Genomic DNA, 19,691 nt, shown 5'->3' on the forward strand with positions numbered 1-19,691 from the left:
ATGACGAATATAGTTACAAAAATTCTGAACAAAATACAAGCAAACTAAATTCTAGAACCATTAAAATGATCATACACCATGGCCAAGTAGGATATATCCCTGGGATGCAAGGATGGTTTGACATGGGCAAATTAATAAATGTAATATATCCCATTGAGAGAGAAAAATCACACTATCATCTCAAGACAAAATGCAACACCCTTGCATGATAAAAACCCTTAACAGATTCAGTATGGAAGGAGCATACCTCAGCATTAATAAAGGCTATGTACAATAAACCCACAGTTAACATTATACTCAGTGGAAAGAAATTGAAAGTGTTTAAGATCAGGAACAAGGGAAGGATGCCCACTTTCACCACTCCTATTCAACATAGTATTGGAAGTCCTAGCTAACACAGTTAAGCAAGACAGAAATAAAAAGCATCCAAATTGGAAAGGAAGAAATAAAGTTATTATTTGCTAATGATAGGATCCTATATATAGAAAAATCCCAAAGAATTGGTCAAAAAACTTGGAATTAACAATTTCAGAAAAGTGGCAGGATATAAAACATACTAATGATGAAGCATTTGAAGAAGAAAGAAAACCATCCATTCACAATACCATCAAGAACAATAAAATACTTAGGAATAAATTTAGCCAAGGAAGTGAAAGATCTGCATGATGAAAACTATAGAACGTTCCTGAAAGAAATTGAAGAAGACACAAACAAATGGAAAGACATCTGTGTTCCTAGATTGGAAGAATTAATACTGTGGAAATGACCATAATACCCAAAGACATCTATAGATTCGACACAATCCCCATTATAATATCAAAGGCATTCTTCACAGAAATAGAAGAAACAATTCTAAAATTTGTGTGGAACCATAAAAGACCCTGAATAGCCAAAGCAAGCCTGAGAAAAAGCAAATCTAGAGATACCACACATTGGGATTTCAAAGTACACTACAAAGCCATAGTACTAAAAACTGTATGGCATTGACATAAAAATAAACACATCAATCAATGGGACAGAGAGCCCAGAATTAAACCCCACCATATCTGGTCAACTAATATTATATAAGGTAGTCAAGAATACCCAATGGGGAAAGGAAAGTCTCTTCAGGAAACGGTGCTGGGAAAACTGGAGAACAATGAAGCAGGCCCCTCTGACACCACTCACAAAAATTAACTCAGAATGGATCAAAGAGTTAAACATAAGACCTGATACCATGAAACCGCTAGGCAGAAACATAGGGAAGAAGCTCATCCATATTGGTCATGGCAATAATTTGGGGGGCATGATACCGTAAGTACGAACAGCAAAAGACGAAATCAACAAATGGGATTACATCAAACTCAGAAGCTTCCGCATTGCAAAAGAAACAATGAACAAAAGGCCACCTACAAAAGGGGAGAAAATTTTTGCAAACCATGTAAGATGTTACTGAGCTCCTTCTCAGCAGCCTTACTTTCATATCGGTGGCTATTCTCTGCTTTTTCTGGATGAACCGTATTGGTGATTCATTAACATAGAACTTGCAGCCAATGGCCTTGTACTTCACGCCTGAAGTACCCTTACCCAACGTGTGTTCTCCAGGGCACAGCAGGGCCTTCCTGCTTTGAGAACACTAGAGCACACATTAGCAGTACACCTCGGGATCATTTTAAACATCATAATCACTAAAAAGCATAAAAATGTGTAAAACATGGCACTAAATAGACCATAAAAGGGACACTCATTTACTGTTTGAGAGCTGGAGTAAGAGCGCCATCCTCTTGTTGGCCTATGCTGGGAACGTGCCAGGCAGCTCAACTTGTTTACCACCCTGTGTGTGTTCACAAAATGGTCACAAAAGTGCCATTGGTAGGTTTGGGGGCTACAAGTAAATTTTAGCCAGTAGGTAAATGCACAAGCACAGAATCCATGAACAATGAGAATCAGCTTTGTAATCATGTCCAAGGGCCAAAATGCTTGGAATAAGCTGCCAGGACAGAAGGAAAAGTCCGTGTGAACTGGAATAAGTTAGTTATAACTTGTTAGAATTTTTAAATAGTACAAAGTTAAAGTGAGCTAAGCAAACACCAGGCACTAAACTGAAAGGCCATGAGAACAAACTATGTCTTTGCATTGTATTGGATCCTTAACATCTAGAAGATTCCTTGCAACTAATAGGGACAGGAAATGGAAATCAGTGGCCATGAGTTGGAACAGAAAGGCCATTTTATGGGATAAATCAGGGAAGATCCCCTGGAAGCCTATGTGAAAAAGATGGGTGCATCTCAGGGGAGAGGAAGGGCAGGCCACTGAGGGAAAGAGGTGGCCAGTGTTGCTTGCGTGGGAACGAGCAGGAGCGGGGTACCCGAGAGCAGGGCCAAGTCAGACTGTCGGGGCTTGGCCAGAGCCTGGCCAAGGCCTCCCTGTTCCCTGGGAGTTGACAGCCTTCAAGTGGCACCTGTCATGTGCTCAGGGCTCATAACTAAGCTCATAACTCCTCAGGCATTTCCTTTAAGTATTCTTCTGTTTGTTGTGCTCCAGGCGCTCTGCTGGAAAAGAAGGTGGACATGGACAAGCGTGGACTGGGAGTGACTGACTACAATGGAATGGTCACCAAACCCCTTGGCTGCCGCCCACCAATCTCCAAAGAGTCTTCCGCAGACCGCCCCACCTTCCTCGACAAGGTATGAATTTAGGTGGTTTTTTGTTTGCTTGTTTTTAACAATAGCTATTTTCATTTTAACTGTGTTCTTAATGAAAGCTGGATTAAAAACTTACTGGACTTTAATATTTAAGTAACTTTGAACCATTTTTTTCTAATATATATATTTAACTGAAAAGAGGTAAGAGGTAGCATTGTATTTCATATGATGTGACTAGGAATAAAAAAATGCTGAAACTGAAAACTGATTTTCATTTTATTGGGTGAATTTGGGTTATCTGCTTCAACTTGTCCAATAGACAAGGGTCATCAGATTTCTGTTTTACAGTCTTAGTTTATATGCACAGTTCTTCCCATTGGAAATGATGTGTTATATGTTTAATTTCAGAAAAGGGTTAGAAATAGTTGGGTGTGGGCACCTGTGTCTGGCGGGCCACCTCAGAGAATACACAGGTGTCTGTGGGAAATCTCCTTGGGTGGTTAACAGTCTGCTCACTGGGTCAGTCCTTTCATTATTGTGGATTGATGTCCCCACTCCAGATTGGTGTGACTTCAAACAGCATCCCATTATATTCAATCTGTTGAACTTGAGAAATAAAATTGAAGCAGGAAAGGAAAGTTAAAAACAAACAACAAAAAAACCAGAAAGGCTCACAGGAGAAGAGATGCAGCTTGGTCTCTGTTCTCAGATCCGCAGGGGCCTCTGCCACCTGCTCACTGCAGAAAGCTGCAGAGGGCCAAGAGGCAGGGGCTGAGTCCCCGTACTGCCTGGCACCAGTGGGGAAGGGTTCTGATCCAGAGTCCAGTGAAATGGGAATTTCAGATAAACAATGAAAAATCTGTGGAGCATACTCATTATAAAATATTAATTTACTCTTTATCTGAAATTCCAATTTAACTTGGCATCCTGCATCTTTATTTGCTAAGTGTGGAACCCTGACTTATTTCCTTATCTTTAAAATGTGGAATGAAACTATACAGGTTTGTTGTGAAATTAAATGAGATAAATTTGCAAACAGCCTGGCACATAGTGTGACCTCAATAAATGTTTAAAAAAAGATTTTTTTATAAATTACCCTATTATTAGGTTGAACCATATGAAATTGCTGTGTTTATAGGTCAAGAACAGTTGAATTGCAGAGAATTCAACCTAATGTATAGTATACCTAGATCCTTGGTAATAACTTCTCAGAAAGAACCTATTTATTTGAAAACAGTTGTAAACTTTTCCAGATAAGACTTTCGCCCATGTTTCTGTGTCTTTCTCTTGATTCCCACCCTGAGGCAGGGCCAATAGTGTATGAGAATATTAGAAGCTAATATATGTATTTGAAAATAATTGTTAAAATGAAAACAGCATCTTAATCGTTTCTCTTTTTTCTTTTTCTCCTCTTCCTTTTGCCCATGTTCTCCATTCTCTTATTATCCACACTTTTTGATCTTTTAATTATTATTCATCCATATCCCTTTATCTGTCCTTGGGAAACTGCCCTGTGCTCTGTCTGGATGGACACTGCACGCAGCTCACCCTTTCTCTCTCCAATCAGGACGGTGGCCTAGTGGAAGAGCCCGCGACTTCACCATTTTTGCCTTCACCCAGCCTGAAGCTCCCCCTCTCAAACAGTGCACCCCCTAATCAGGCCCTGGGTGGGATTGCCTCAGGGCTGGGCATGCAAAACTTGAATTCTTCTAGACAGGTAAGGCTGCTGGGAAAGAGCCCATGGGGTCTCTGTTTTACCTGCCTTTAGGAAAAATAAGTGAGAGATATAAACTTACTTATTTTTACTTAATACCTGTGTTTTAAAATAGAATCAAATGTGTAGAGGTCGCTAAGGATTTCCCTTCAAGTGATATACTGGAGTCAAGAATTAAATCCATTTCCTAAAATCCTACCATATCATAGACACTGCTGTAGAATTATATTCATTTTCATATGTAACTGAACTGTCCCTGAATCCAGCTCTCTGGGCACTGACCCTGCTTAGTTTGAATGGCACGCCTTGTAGGGCCGTCTCTGTTGCCAGGTGGCACCATCGATCCAGTAGTGCCACCTTTCTCCTGGCAGCCAAAACCTTAGGTCCACTGGTCTGTGAGAAAACACCACTTTCTCCCCTTCTTCCCCTAAGTAGAGGTGGTGTCTCTTACAAGGTTCTCAGGAGTTTTCCAAGTCATACTGGCATTTTTCCCAGTCTCCGACACTCTCAAAGGTGAAAGTCACTCCCACTGAAGGGAGGACTTGAGCGTTCTGGTTGATGGCCACCCCATGTCCCTTCTCTGCCCTGGATTCTCTAGAGCAGAATGATGTGCAAGTAAATCATGCTTTTCCCCTCTGAGAGCTTCCCTTCTCGTTGATTGTTCTCACGGGTGAGGCTGACACACACGCACCCTTGAGACTTGTCGTAAGTAGCAGTTGTGAAAGCCTGGGAGGCGAGACAGTCCCAGGTGTGCCTGTGGCCCCAGGAAACCGCCCGCGGAGCCTCCACTCTCGGCCGCTCCCCAACCATGTGCGCCTCCAGGCCCCCATCTTTCCCGGTGTCCCGCCCACACCCCACAGCGGGGTTTTCTGGCGGGTCCCTGCCTTTGTGGTGCCACGCCTATCAGGTGACTGGCTCCAGTAGAGTGGAAAACAGAACTGAGAGAGCGCACTTAGCTCGTTAGCTGTCTGAATTTGTCATTGTGACCCAGCCTCAGACATTGTTGGAATTATAGTTGCATTTCCCACTTGAGAATTCTGCTGTGCTCGAAGGTGGGTTAGCCCCTCGCACTGTCCCTCTAACTCATCACAGGGCCTTGTAGAAATGTCTGTTCTCCAAGTAGCTGTGCATGTTGCTGGTGTTTTTATTATTACACTATTATTTTTTACATTACAAACTATTCTAGTTTGTATTAAACTATTATTATGGTTTCTTTGAATGTGATAGCCTTGTTTTGGGACACTGAAACTGACGCTGTTGTATGGCTTCTGGGATGTAAAAACATAGGCAGTGTCACGGGTTGATTGTCCATCATCTGCAACCAGTTGAAAGAACACTTATTAAAAATTCACTTTGGTACAAGCTGACAGTGGTAGGGAGTCAGTACAGCTTGGCATTCATCGTTAGGAAAACAAGTCATGTCACCCCACCTCCGGTGTCCTGGAGCTCCCAGCTTTGTAACAACTTCCCCTTCCCACCCCTGCAGATACCGAGTGGCAGTCTGGGTGTGTTCGGCAGTAGCGGAGCAGCACCAGCCAGACCCATGCAGCAGCCCCCGCAGCCACCCGTGCAGCCTCTGAGCTCCTCCCAGCCCAGTCTCCGTGCTCAAGTGCCTCAGTTTCTATCCCCTCAGGTCAGACCTGTGTCCACACATTCTTAGTGAGGCCACCCACATGGGCGGCCTGGGGTGTCTTATGCCACAGCGACCTCACTGTACTCAAGTGAGACCAAATTAGGCGTCTAAGAGGAGGCCTTCTGTGCTGACCTCTGAAGTCATTCTCACCTACCCACTGCTTCCCTGCTCCAGGAGATGCTTGCAGAATTGTTCTTCGGGGTGCCCCAGCCAAACCAAACCTGGGCACCCCCCCATCAGACGCAGTATTGCTGGGTGAAAGGTGTGCCTAACTCACGACCACTGATGATTTTTGTCCCCATCTTGAAAAAATTACTTCTATGATCCCAATCAAGTGTCCTGGATTGGTAGGAACGAAGAGTAACAACATGAAATATTGTTTAGGATATTCAAGAACCCACCTAGAAGCAATCAAGGATTGGACAATGCTTTGGTGACAAGCTATACTCGACAATATATAGTAGTATATATGTTACAGACTTTTTAGTTAAGTTTATTACTTACATTAGATCATATTTGCACATAAAGATTCTTTTTTGAAAAGATCAAATGGAGTTCAGGAAAAGAATATCATCATTCTGTGTAGCTCTAAAGCATATCAGTTTTTTCATGTTAATATTGTTTAATTTTAGAAATGCCATAATTTTAGACTTTAGGCTGAGTTTTTAAGTAGTGTTTAGTCCTTACCCCTTATCCCCTTATGAGAATATCCAGTAATAACTTATAATGATAAATTACTATAGAATTAGCTGAAAGTCATTACCACTCCATAAATGCATGTGCTGAATTGAGATGGCTGAAACCTTGGTAAAATAAGTTAAATTCATTAATTAGGATATAGAATAAACTACTATAACGAAGAGACCCAAAAAACAGAAGCTTAGACGAGACAGACATTTACCTCTCCCTCAGGTAGGAGCGTAGAGGCAGCTCGGTCCCAGCCATCTCCCCACAACAGGAAGGCGGGCAAGGGTGAGCCGCTCCTTTTTGCTGTGACTGGGGCTGCACAGACCACTCCCACTCCAGCTGGAGGGCAGAGGGACAGGTCCTGGGGAATGCCCATAACCTTTTTGAATGGCTTTTGAAGTGCACTCATGCCACAAAATTAATTGTCATTTAATTAATTGGTTTTGAATCTCGAAAAACTACACAAACAAGTAAACATTTTAATAAAGATGCTGTGCCTCATGGTCTGTTTTGTGTTAAACAGGTTCAAGCACAGCTTTTGCAGTTCGCAGCAAAAAACATTGGTCTCAACCCTGCACTATTAACCTCGCCAGTTAATCCTCAGCATATGACGATGGTGAACCAGCTCTATCAGCTGCAGCTGGTGAGTGGGCGATGGACCCAGGCTACAGAACAGCAGAAGAGCCCTCTCCTGACATACAGATAGGCCAACAGCATGCACACTGACGAAGAAGTTAATGGGATGCTCTTCCTCACAGCAGGGCACGTCACTGAGACTTTTGTGACATTCGTAAACCACAGTTGACCCTGGAGCAACACACGTTTGTTTGAACTGCATGGGTCCACTTACACACAGACTTTTTTCAATAAACATTAGAAACCACTGTTTGGAGATTTGCAACAATTCGAAAAAACTCACAAACCACATAGCCTAAAAATATAAGTCCACTCATACATGGATTTTTTTCAGTAAACATATTAGACACCGTTGTTTGAAGATTTGCAACAATTTGAAAAAACAGACAACCTACATAGCCTAAAAATATCAAGAAAATTAAGAAAAAGGTATGTTACGAATGCATAGAATATGTGTGGATACTAGTCTATTTTAATACTACCACAAAACAATACACAAATCCATTATTAAAAAGTTATGCACATAAACACAGACTGTATATGGTGTCATTCACAGTCAAGAAAAATGTAAAGTTGCCACACATCTCCAAAAAATACTCCAATATATTTGTAGAAAAAAATCCACATGTAAGTGGACAACACAGTTCAAAGCCATGTTGTTCAAGGGCCAAAAACAGGCTATTAGCAGTGAAACTTGGGGGGAGAGTAAAGAGTATGCACAGGTTTTTGACGGCACGGGGGGTGGGGGTGCGGCCCGCATACTACCTGAAGTTGATTGGAGCTCAACTGTGTGAGAATGAGGGCATGTCTCTCGCCAGGGTTTTTCACTGAGCTCTGTGAACTCTCTGGCCCTTTGTGCTCACAGTCTCCCAGGTCTCAGGTGAGCACTTTCTTTAGCTTGAGATCTCAACCAGCCTTTGTCACACAGAGGCTCATCTGAACCACCGGACACGGAAAATAGCAAGTGATTATTCTCTCAGTTCGTCCGAGGATGGCATACACAAATGCCATTCTACAAGGAGCATAAGAGAGAAGTTACTGCATCATATACAGTATATGCTTAGAGATTAGGACTTAATTGTTTCTCAGAATCCCTGTTGAGAAAGACTGAGGTCGCATAATAATTCTTGAAAGTTTTATGATTTAACGTACCTTGAATTGTTCATTTTTAGTAATCTTACTTCTTTCCCATAAAATGCCATGTCATTGTATCCCTGGATGCATGCTGAATTTATATACACCAAAGAACCAAATGTATTATTTCTTTTTTTAATATATTAATAGCCAATTTATTTAGAACTGTTGTCCAGCAACTTCATCTCCTAGAAAATGACCAGAAATCATAAAGCAACAAAAAAAAAAATGTCTCCTATACACAAAACCCAGACATCAAAACTTTCCATACAGGAGAGTTCTGGGCGCCCTCGGCCCTAATTTGTCTGTTTGTTAGACACAGAAATAACCAGTGTGAGTGGCCAGTTTCCCAGTAAGTAGTAGGGTAAGATGGGAGGTGGAAATTGTCCTGAGACAAGTAGTGTCAAGAAGTACCCAGAGCTCTGGAGGGGGCTCCTTACAGCATGGTGGCAAGGCTTCTGAGACCTGGCAGCCCCATGGGTAGGCGGCTCTAGTGGCAGGTATTGACGGTTTTACCAATGACAGCAACACCGACCTCAGAGGTGGACAAGCAACAGCCACAGAAGTCAGGCACATGTTTTAAAAGCCTGTCATCGAAAACCGTTATTAAAGAGGAAGATAGCTTTCCACTCCTTGATGATGCTGAAGACATTGCTGTTTTCTGACATGTGACAGATGATTATCTTACTGATGTTCTAGAATCTTCTACTTACACAGTAATTTTTATTGACCCACATAATGGGAAAAACATTGAGAAGATGTTGAATTGTTTAATGAATTCTGTATTTAAAACAATGTATACTGTTTTTACTCCCCCCACATAATGGGAGAAGGGGATTAAGTGGCATTCTGATCAGCACACATTAGGGCGGTCACAAGGAGGGCAGTGTAGCCCAGAGAGGGCAGGTAGTGACTGTGGCATCTTACTACACTGATGGACAGTGAGTACACTGGGGTATGGGGTGGGGACTTGATAATGTGAGTGAATGTAGTAACCACAATGTTTTTGTGTGAAACCTCCATAAGAGTGTATATCAATGATACCTTAATAAATAAAAAATAAAAACCAAACATCAAAAAAAAAAAAAAAAACTCAGTTACAACTTTTGACTCCCCCAAAACTTAATAAAATGCCTACCATGAACTAGAAGCCTTACCCAACAGTATAAACAGTTGATTAACACATATTTTGTATATGTATTATATACTATATTCTTAAAGCTAAAGAAAAAGGTATTTTCAAATTGTTGCAAATCTCCAGAAAAATTTCCAATATATTTATTGCAACTATCCACATATAAGTGGACCCACCCAGATCCGAGCTGTGTCGCTCCAGGGTCAGGTGTGTCTGTGGTCTGGGGGGCGGCCAACGCCGCTGTTCCTCCATACCGTCCGAGCATTCCGGACCACTGCCATCTGTGTCAGTACAAGAACAAACACTTTGCATTTTTCCCCTGTCATTTCTTTTTATTTTTAGTTTGTATGCTATGAGCAGATGAGTTTTGATCTCTTCATTAACTGAAAAATACTTGCTGACAAACCTCATTAGCAGCATTAAACAGGGGTACTGGCTCGAGTTGCCTTTCAAAGTCTATGCAGTAGAAAGGTTTTGGAACGATTTCTCCTTTTAAAAATTCTTTGTGCCTCACAATGTGCTTAAGCCACAGGAAGGTAAGGGGACCAAGAACCTTGCCATTTTCTTTTTTTTGCTCGTGCTACTAAGTTGAATGATTTGGTGATGGTTTTCATATTGTATTCTAATTATACTCTTTCTGTCAACAGGCATACCAACGTTTACAAATCCAGCAGCAGATGTTACAGGCCCAGCGCAACGTTTCCGGACCCATGAGACAACAGGAGCAGCAAGTAGGTGTCAGGCCCACGAGCTTCCCACTGGGCTCGTTGCTGTGGCCCTGCCTGATCGAAAAGCACTGACTTTAACCACCGTACCGTCACCAGTTTTCTCTCGCTAAGCCTCACCTTCTGAAAGTCTCGGGGTCACCTGGGTTTGGGAGGTGGTGGCCCAGGCATGACCATGGTGGGGACAGTGCACGTGGCGTGCAGGGTGTCTCTCGAACCTGCTAAGCTGTGTCTCTGCCACCAGGTCGCGCGCACAATCACTAACCTACAGCAGCAGATCCAGCAGCACCAGCGCCAGCTGGCCCAGGCCCTGCTCGTGAAGCCGCCGCCCCCGCCGCACCTGTCTCTGCACCCCTCTGCAGGCAAACCGGCCATGGACAGCTTCCCCCCTCACCCTCAGGCCCCCGGCCTGCCCGACCTGCAGACCAAAGAGCAGCAGTCTTCTCCCAGCACCTTCGCTCCTTACCCTCTCGGTGAGTCCCCGGCCCGCGCAGCCGCCGCGGCAAGGGGGTGCCAGTCAGGCTGATGCCGCGCTGCTCTCAGTGGTCACAGTGACTGGCCGCTGCCAAAAGAGTGTCGGAAATGCAGCTCCAGATGCCACAGAGCAGCTCTTGGCTTCCTTGGGAGCCACACCAGCTGCTTCTGCAGAGCAAGAGTTTTGCTACAGCCATACCTACTTTCAGTATAAAATCTTTTAAGTTAGTACCAGCGAGAGGCCCCAACCTGTCTCGCTGGCATTGTGCACCTGCAGTTGTCCCACCCCTGGGTTACTCCTTACTGCTCTTCAGCAGCCATTGTCTTCCAGCCTAAACTGCAGGGAATGGTTTGTAACAGTTTTACAAGGAAAGGTGTTTGGATTTCTGGGATCCAGGCAGTCTTAAAAAGCAATTGCTGTCCACGCAAGTCCTCTGGTATAAAAGGTGATCTGTGTGATCAGCCACATCAACATGCATGCACTGACCCCTAACCCGCAGTGGGCATGCCCAATGCTTGAAACCTGCTGGTTAGTGGAAGACATGGTGCTACCCTCAGGGGCATACACACTAGCCAGGGACATAGGCTACATGACTGAAGACGGTATGGAAACCTCACACAGGCATGTGTCGGTCAACTGGTTGTACGTGGAATAATTGCTGTACAAGTCCAGAAGCTGGCGAGAGTACTTCCGGCTTGTCTGCCAGAGTCCAAAGCTACAGGATAAAGGGAATCAGTAACCTGGGAAATAGTTTCCCGGAGAGGCAAAGGCCAGACTGGAATCTGCTACCAGCTGATAATGGTGTTTTTCTGTAAGACAATCACATGCCTCTGAAAAGGGTGGTGTGTTCTAATCATCTGAGCACTTTCTACTTGACACATAATTAATGTGGTGTGTCTTTAGTGTGAAAATGATAAATGCTAAGCTGTTACTCTCTGTCCCTTTATCATCACCCCTCCCATTACCATCCTTTATGTTTAAGAAGTAGCTTACAGTCTGGCGGGTGAGACCTGGTTTAGCAATCAGACTGCCACGTGGAGTCCCAACTCCACCACTAACTGGGTCACTGCCTACTTGTGTAACTTGCCTGACTGCTCTTTGCCTCCACTTCCCCATAAGTAAAGTGGGAATACTTACTTCATAGGGTTCTTTTAAAGATTAAATGAACTGATGTGTAAGCTTCTTAGGACAGTGCCTAGCACATCGCAAGCACTTTGTAAAGTGTCGGCTGTTGGTGTGAGCAGCCTTTTTTCAGAAATCATTGTTTCAGAAACAAAGTCTATTCCATCTGTTATCCTGCAGTGCTTTAGCTTCAGCTTCCTTGTATCCGCCTGTCCTCTTAACTTGTGTTTGAAGAGTAGAGCACATGATGTTTCTCTTAAAGATCTTAGTACAGATCAAAGAATTAGTTCAGTGAATCTTCAAAATTAGATGAAAATAATTTGGATAATAGTCATTTTAAAGTTATAAAATAAATTTATGTGTTGACAATAAATAGCTAATAAAGCATAAGAAACCTAGCCTATGAAGTCACCTGTCTGGCTGGTTCTCGGCACTTTTCTTCAGCAGTGGTAGCTCCATCCACCTTCGTTCCTGCACAGCACCTCCTTATCACATTGTCTCTTGACTCCTGGAGTCTGTCTTCTGCGTGGCAAGATTGGGCATATAAAAATGAGAAAATAACCTTCACAGCCAGTGTGATGTAGTTATTCCAGAGCTAAAAGAGAAGGCAGAGTTCATGGTCACCTTCAGTGGTGAAAGAAGGGTCAGAGCAGGGTCAGGTTCGGACCTCGAACAAGCAGGATTCCAGCTGATACAGAAGGAGCCTCACATAGAAGAAAGGGCGCCTCCAGGGCAGGCACGGGACAAGGGCCTGGCTAGTCTAGCTGACTTGTAGAGGGAGGACAGCAACAAGACAGGGAGGTTGGGAGAGGTGGGTTAAGGCCCAGTTGTGGGATTTAGAGCCCATTGAAGGCTGGGCTGAAGCCCCGTCTCTTGTCCACTCACCTGGCTAGGTCTGTGCGAGTGGAAGTGAAGATAGCCGTTAAAGCAAACTACGAGTTGGCAGCCCCTTGGCAGCGTCTGACTTGTACAGGTGTGTTCTGTTAGGGCTACAAAATGTGTGTGTGTCAATCGCCAACATTTAAAAATTGGAAATTTTCAAATAAGTTTGAAGCAGTAACACCTGCTTATTTAGACCGTCCGGTGCACTGCAGCTCCCACCAGGCCCCCTTGGCCCATATAGGCCTTTGTGTGTATGGACCCTGGTTTGAAGTTAAGAGCAAGCACGTTCAGCACCTTGCTCAGGAGTAGAGATTCCCTTTTGCATGTGTGCCAGGATATAAGGTGTGAGAACTGCAGGGGCTGGGAAGGACCCGTGGGTGATAATAGGCTGCACACCCACTGGTTATTCTCTTACCAGCCGAGGTGTCTGTCCAGCCCCTAATGGAACTTGTTACTTCAGCCTTTCTGCCATCGTCCTCATCTTTCCTCATTAACCTAGCACAGCAATGGTACTTGTCAGATACCCCAGTCACTACTTTTAGCTGTAAGAAATAAACCCAGAGTCAGTACGCCATGCAGCTGGGAATAGGTGGTGGCACTCACTGTCGAATAGTTCAAGTCCTTAAAAGTAGCTTGAGATGTAATTGATAAACTCATCACAAGCAAACTTTTGTAAAGTAAGTTCACTGAAGGTTGAGTCAGTTACCTGACCTGCTTGTTCTGTAGGTGGTACGTTAGAGTATTACTTAGAACTCTGAAAGTGGTTTTTGATCTGGTGAGCTTCCCAAAAAAGGTTTTCCTAATTGTTTAGACGTGTTCTGTTCTTCTGTGGGCCCTGAATGAGAAGCCTCAGAACCATGCTTAGCACTGAAACAGGTAAAATGAAAAGTCATCAAAGACTTGTTCCCATTTTCACCTTAATTCAGGAATAATTCCTAGAAATATATATTGTTAAAAAACAAAAAGGTTTTTTTCCCACCAGCATTAAAAGTTTCAGTTAAAGTATTTGGCCAAGAATTATGGCTTAGATTGCTTGTCTAGGAGAACTTTGGGCTATAACAATTAAGAAGAACAGGTGATTCCTAATAGCATTTTTATTCGTAGCTGGACTGAACCCAAACATGAATGTCAACAGCGTGGACATGACTGGGGGTTTGCCGGTGAAAGACCCGTCTCAGTCCCAGTCCCGCCTCCCCCAGTGGACACACCCCAACCCAATGGACAACCTACCCGGTGCTGCTTCTCCGCTCGATCAGAACCCCAGCAAGCATGGTACGTCTGAGCTGACAGTCTCCTCGCAGACTCTCCACTGCACAGGTCATGTTATGTGCTCATTTTATTACTTACACTGCATTTCTTTTCTAAAAACACAATGCTGAAAGTTGAATAAAAAATACTCCATTCCATTAAAAGTATATAGCATCCCCACTGTCAGTGATCAGACTTCTTGAAGCCTCAGCCTCCAGGTCTTAGCTACAAACCCGCAAATGATTGAAGTTACCCCAGAGCAGCAAAGGGTATAGGGTGCATACTTACTTACATGTGTATTGTTCAGCAAAAAATTTGAGTCTATGAAAAGAAATTTTGTCAATGAAATGATAAAACACAATTGAAAATCAAATGCTTAGAGAAAAACAAAAGTGCTAATAACCATAGGTGGTGTGATCTCACTGTGAAGCATTAAATGTAGCTCCTAATTCCCTGATAACACAAACAGCAAAGGATATTGAACAGGGTTTATAATTCTTGATATAAAGATGTCTAAAAAGGAAATTTTTCCTGATGGTTAATTCTACAAGAAAATCATCACATGCCCTCCGGGCACCTGCCTTGGCAGGAAAGAGCTCAGTCTCCCGTGGCAGGGCAGTGTAGACCCTGTAGAAAATCCGCAGCCCGTCTTGTCCTTCCATAGGGCAGCAGACCACGGCGACTCCAGCATCCCTAGAAAGTGCCAGCTTCCTGTGGTATGGGCTTGCGTTTTAACGAGATTTCCAACTTGACAGTCAGACAGTTCTTAAAGAGTCTCAGTCTTCCACAGATAAAGTGTGGGCCAGCTAAAGTAGTCCTCTGGGCATGGAGAATGCCAGACAAGCCAAGGCTGATGGGTGGCGTGCCCTGTTCACTCGGCTTTCTTCCTGCTGTCCCTGCAGGTGCTATTCCTGGAGGTCTAAGCATTGGGCCTCCGGCTAAGTCCTCCATTGATGACTCCTATGGCCGGTACGATTTAATCCAGAACAGTGAGTCACCAGCCAGTCCTCCTGTAGCTGTTCCCCATAGCTGGTCACGTGCCAAATCTGACAGCGATAAAATCTCAAATGGCTCCAGCATCAACTGGCCCCCAGGTAAGAGCTTGCAACGCTTCTGTGCAGCAGCAGCCAGAGCTGCTCCAGGCCTGAGGAGAGTGAACAGACAGGAGAATCCTGGGCCCAAGCCAGGAACCCTCGGAGCATCGACCCCATAGCTTTTGGCTTTTTCACTGGAATCCATTTGCCAGATAAAGCTTGGGTGCAGTTGGTGTCCAGCCCCTTAGAGCAGAGGAGTGCAGGAGAATGGGGGACACTGTCTTAATGTGGAACTGTATATCTAGTTGTAGTTCATTCCAAAGGCTTGAGGGTTTCTGGAAGAAAGTCTAAAATGTGCCTTAAATTATCAGGAAGCAGTGTTAAGGTACTCTAAAATTCATGTTTTGATTTTCATTTTGTTTGTAATTTTCCAGAATTCCATCCTGGAGTTCCGTGGAAAGGACTTCAGAATATAGATCCCGAGAATGACCCCGATGTCACTCCCGGAAGTGTCCCCACCGGGCCCACCATTAATACCACCATCCAGGATGTCAACCGCTACCTCCTCAAGAGTGGAGGTAGGAGGAGGGCCGCTCCGCCCGCCTCGGGGGGGGGGGGGCATCCGAGCGGCGGCGTGGGCTGTGGGTGCGGTGGTGTAGACAGGCGGATGGGCACTCCTCCAGCCGCTCAGGTGGTGTTCGTGTGAGAGGACATTGGGTAGAGCCAATGGTGCGAGTGGAAATTGATCTGGGCTAAGTGTTGTTGATCTGCACTAAGTGCTCCATTTGTTTGCACATCATTTTTTATAAGCATAGTGTTATGAAATCATGATACCAACCATTACACTTTTCAGTGAAGAAGTTTCCATTTGAAATTTCTTTAAACTGAAAGTAAGGTGACATCTCTGTCTATAGCTGGCAAACTCGTTGTGCTAAATTTTGGCACCCCGTCTGTCAGACTTCAGGGTCCAGTAGCAGGCGATAAGCTGTGCTGAGAAGTTACAAACCGCGAATGTAGATTTCACATGAGTAGAGATTTCCCTGGAGGCATGCAGGTGAAGAAGTTCTGCAGTTTATCAGCATGCTAAAAATGTGAAAGAATGCTAGGTTACCATCAATACTTAACACTAATAAGGCCACTTGGATAGTTCCCAAAACATTAATTTAGGCTCTTCCTTAAAATATGACCTGTGGGAGAGGTGCATCTTTTTAATGGCTCTTTAAATGTTCAGCTTCTCAGTGTGTCTGTGGTTTGAGTAAAAAACAGCATTAATACAGCTTATCCTTCTGTTTAATGTCATGCACTCCTCGTGTGTCAGTGGGTCTCGGACGTCCCTGCCGTCGGGGACGGATGAGTGGTACGGGAGACACAAAGCCGTGGGAAACCGAGCCTGTAGGAGGCAGCGGGGGCCAGAGCACAGGCCAGAAGCAGACTCAGCCCTCACTGCCGATCCATCGCCCTGGGTGTGGCAGCAGGGCTGTGCCAGAGCAGGGGACACCAGTCACTGTGTTCTGAGGATCGTGGTGAGGTGTGAGCACACTGTGCTGGCCCAGGGAGTAAAGACTTGAAAGGGGTTGAGGTTGCACAGTAGAGAGCAGTTTCCTGAAGGGTGCCCAGTGGATTGTGCGGTGATCCTTGGCCTCGGGTTAGCACCTGGGGCATTACACACACCCTCCACCTTTGCACAAGTGTGCCATGATGTGACAAGGTAGCCTGGAGAAGTACGTGAATTCTGAGGAGAGAGCCAAGCAGCTATCCTTCAGTCCCACAGAGTGCCTGAGAGAGGAGGCCGTCAAGGAAACGAGATGACCGGCTCTAGGATAAAGAATTCAGCCAGACATTCAGCCGCAGCATCTTGACGCTTCACATGGCATTGTGTGACCTCTAGGGGCTTGACACTTAGGAGCATGTGATGAGGCCGTTAGGAGGCCTGGGCAGGTCACATTTCTGTATGCAGAAGCTGTTTACAAAGCAGCACCGCCACCGTGGCGCAGTGGAAACAGACTGGAAACCTGGTGGGCCAGTCGCCTTCTCCAGAGCATGCCGGGCTGCTCCCCATACGCAAGGGGCTGCTGGGCATCCCTTCAGCTGACCTCACTCAGGCACCAGGCCACAAAAGGCCATCATATTTTTGAGTGACCAACTTGATCTAAAGTACAGAGAGAGAAAAAAAAATGAAGAAACTGTGCCCCAGAAGGAAAACAGTGAGAAATAGCCACTAACCTCTCAATACTGGTTTATTTCACATAGTTCCGTATGGAATTTCCTGTTTTCTTTTACTAAGTATACTAGGTATTGGTTTTTTACATTTTTGTTTTTTATTTATTGCCATTGGCATTAAGTTCTAATTTGATATTAAAAGCTTACATTAATCCAGTATTTGGATATTACTTATAATTTTAACCCTGCTGAAGTGAATATTAACCAGAATGGTGAAATACAGTCCTGCCATTTCATAGCATACTGATACTAACACTTCTAGAAAGGAAAGTTAACTGTAATTTTATGGGACAAATTCCACTATGTAAAAATTTCAAAACTAGAAAACGATTAAAATCTGAGTACCCTATTGTTAACTATTAAAGAAATACCATATAGGGTTAAAATAACTGTAATCTTGGCATCTTGAGTTGATTGCATTTTGTTAAATGACAGAAGAGGGTCTAGGAAGTAAGCTTAGGAGGGCAATAGAGCTGATACCTTAAAATTAAAGATGTGCAGATTACAAAGAAATTCTGATGTTCACCAACTCCGCCTCCCTCATGCCAGGGAGGCCAGTCGCGCTGATGCAGCTGCGAGCAGCGGTGCAGGATGTACACCGCGGGAGTCGGAGGAGCCCCGCGCCTGGTAGTCTCTGTGAGGGATGCCCCTGTGGTTGTTCAGTTCCCTGCCCCGGGGAGCCCCTGTCAGGAGTCCCATGTCTTTTGAGATTCTGTGTGTGTTATTGAACATAAAAGCCAGAGTCTTAGGTGCCCATGTCCCCTCCCCAGCTGGAGTGATTTTCCAAGCGGAAGAGCTGAGTCGTCCGGCAGCAGCCCAGACGGTCACCGCTGCCTCACCCCCCTACCCCAGCTGCCTGCGTCCTCGGAGAGCTATGAGGGCGTGACCCGGAGCACCCCGCGGTAGCCAGCTTTTTTGGAAAGTGCAGCCACAGGTGGCGGCACACCCTCAAGCCTCCCTCCCAGGGCAGGAACCAGGCTTTTTCAAAGTGGGAAAGTGCAGGTCTGGGACACAGCCGCCAGTTCTCAGACCCCTCTCCATTATTCCTGTGTAGCAGAGGAGAAATGCGCCTCGGTGGGAGAGGGTCTGACACATTTTAAATCAGAAGGAAATGCTGGTTCTGTTTATGGCAAAATTTATAACCAAAAACTTGGCATTTTGTTTAATTTTGTTTTTTTAATTTTGTGGATATTGTTGAGGTGAGAAAAGGTAGAGGTTGCCCGTAATTTTCATGTTTACCTCATCTGGAAGGGTGGAAATCCGTGTGACCCTTTAAAGCTGTGCCGTGCTTTTTTAACATTCTGGCGATAACTTCTCTCTCCTCTGCGAACCCCCTCTTGGAAAGTTACTGCTGTTTCCTGGCCTTCCTCTCGGCCACGGCCCCCTTCCGTGTGCCTCCTTCCCTTGCCAGGAACTTGACTGTGTCACGCGTTCATGTTCAGCCGTCTCCCCGAAAGGGCAGCTTAGGGAGAGACTCCTTCTCGGTTGTTAGCACCCTCCCACTCGAGGGTGAGCGGGAACCCAGCGCGCCTGCTGCCGCCTTTCTTAGTGCCATGTTTGGTTCTGCAGGGTCCTCCCCACCATCATCTCAGAATGCCACGCTGCCTTCCTCGGGTGCCTGGCCGCTCAGTGCCTCCAGCTACAGTCGCTCTTTCAGCAGCATTGCACCCGCACCTAGTATTGCAGGTACGCACCTGGCCTCTCAGCTCGCAGGTCGCCCGCCCTTTCTCCCAGCAGGCACAGCTGACAGGCCCAGCGTTCCTGCGGTCCATCTGCTCGCCGCCTGAGCTGGGAGGCCCTGCGGTGTGGAGGAGGGGGACCTGGGGCACCGTGCGTCATCCTGTGTGGAGTGGAATTGGTGACACCTTCCCATGGGCTGTGTGATGACCACGGGACTGTGTAAACTGCCCAGTGCAGGACAGGACGTGGCTGCTGCCCAGGCACCTACTTTCCTCTCTCCCCCTTCCTCCCGTGGCTACAAGACAAGGGATGTACAAGTTCTAAAACGTGGAGGCAACAACTGCTCAGAGTTGGCTGTTACTCGGGCCTGCCGTCAGGAACGGGAGAGCATAACAAGCCCCATAGCTGACCCAGTGTGACCGCTTCCCTTGCTCAGATAAATGTGGCTGGATTGTTTCTGTATTACCATAGATTTCACGAGTCTTCCAAGTAAGAAATTTCTTTTCAGCCTAGAGGAGAATTGAAAATTGTTTGTCATAAAACATCAGAGGAATTTGAATCCAAATTTAAGACAAAGATATCAAGAAATGTGGACAGATACATGAACAGAATATATAGCAGGCTTATAAATAGGTAGAGAACTTGAGGGGGTTTCTTGTTTACCAGTTTCTTCACATATGCATTCCTGTACTCTGTCCTCCTTTTTGTCCGCTTTCCAAAGGCGTGCGGGAGTGCTGCAGGG

General features: G+C 45.1%; 1 protein-coding gene across 7 annotated transcripts in view; it reads left to right on the forward strand.

The window, feature by feature from the left end:
- TNRC6C (trinucleotide repeat containing adaptor 6C) overlaps nt 1-19,691 on the forward strand; it is a 157,663-nt gene that overhangs the window by 128,936 nt on the left and 9,036 nt on the right. For 4 of the 7 annotated variants that reach the window (XM_036910368.2, XM_036910373.2, XM_036910371.2 and 1 more), the window contains 10 exons: nt 2,524-2,666; nt 4,168-4,341; nt 5,825-5,971; nt 7,182-7,301; nt 10,211-10,294; nt 10,533-10,761; nt 13,872-14,039; nt 14,918-15,109; nt 15,484-15,627; nt 18,839-18,955. In XM_036910368.2, the coding sequence (XP_036766263.2) occupies nt 2,524-2,666; nt 4,168-4,341; nt 5,825-5,971; nt 7,182-7,301; nt 10,211-10,294; nt 10,533-10,761; nt 13,872-14,039; nt 14,918-15,109; nt 15,484-15,627; nt 18,839-18,955 (1,518 nt within the window). The remainder of the gene's footprint in view (nt 1-2,523; nt 2,667-4,167; nt 4,342-5,824; nt 5,972-7,181; nt 7,302-10,210; nt 10,295-10,532; nt 10,762-13,871; nt 14,040-14,917; nt 15,110-15,483; nt 15,628-18,838; nt 18,956-19,691) is intronic. The other 3 variants (XM_036910369.2, XM_036910370.2, XM_036910372.2) reach the window with 3 other exon arrangements.

This window comes from Manis pentadactyla, chromosome 4 (assembly GCF_030020395.1).
Source record: "Manis pentadactyla isolate mManPen7 chromosome 4, mManPen7.hap1, whole genome shotgun sequence".
Lineage (NCBI taxonomy): Eukaryota > Metazoa > Chordata > Mammalia > Pholidota > Manidae > Manis > Manis pentadactyla.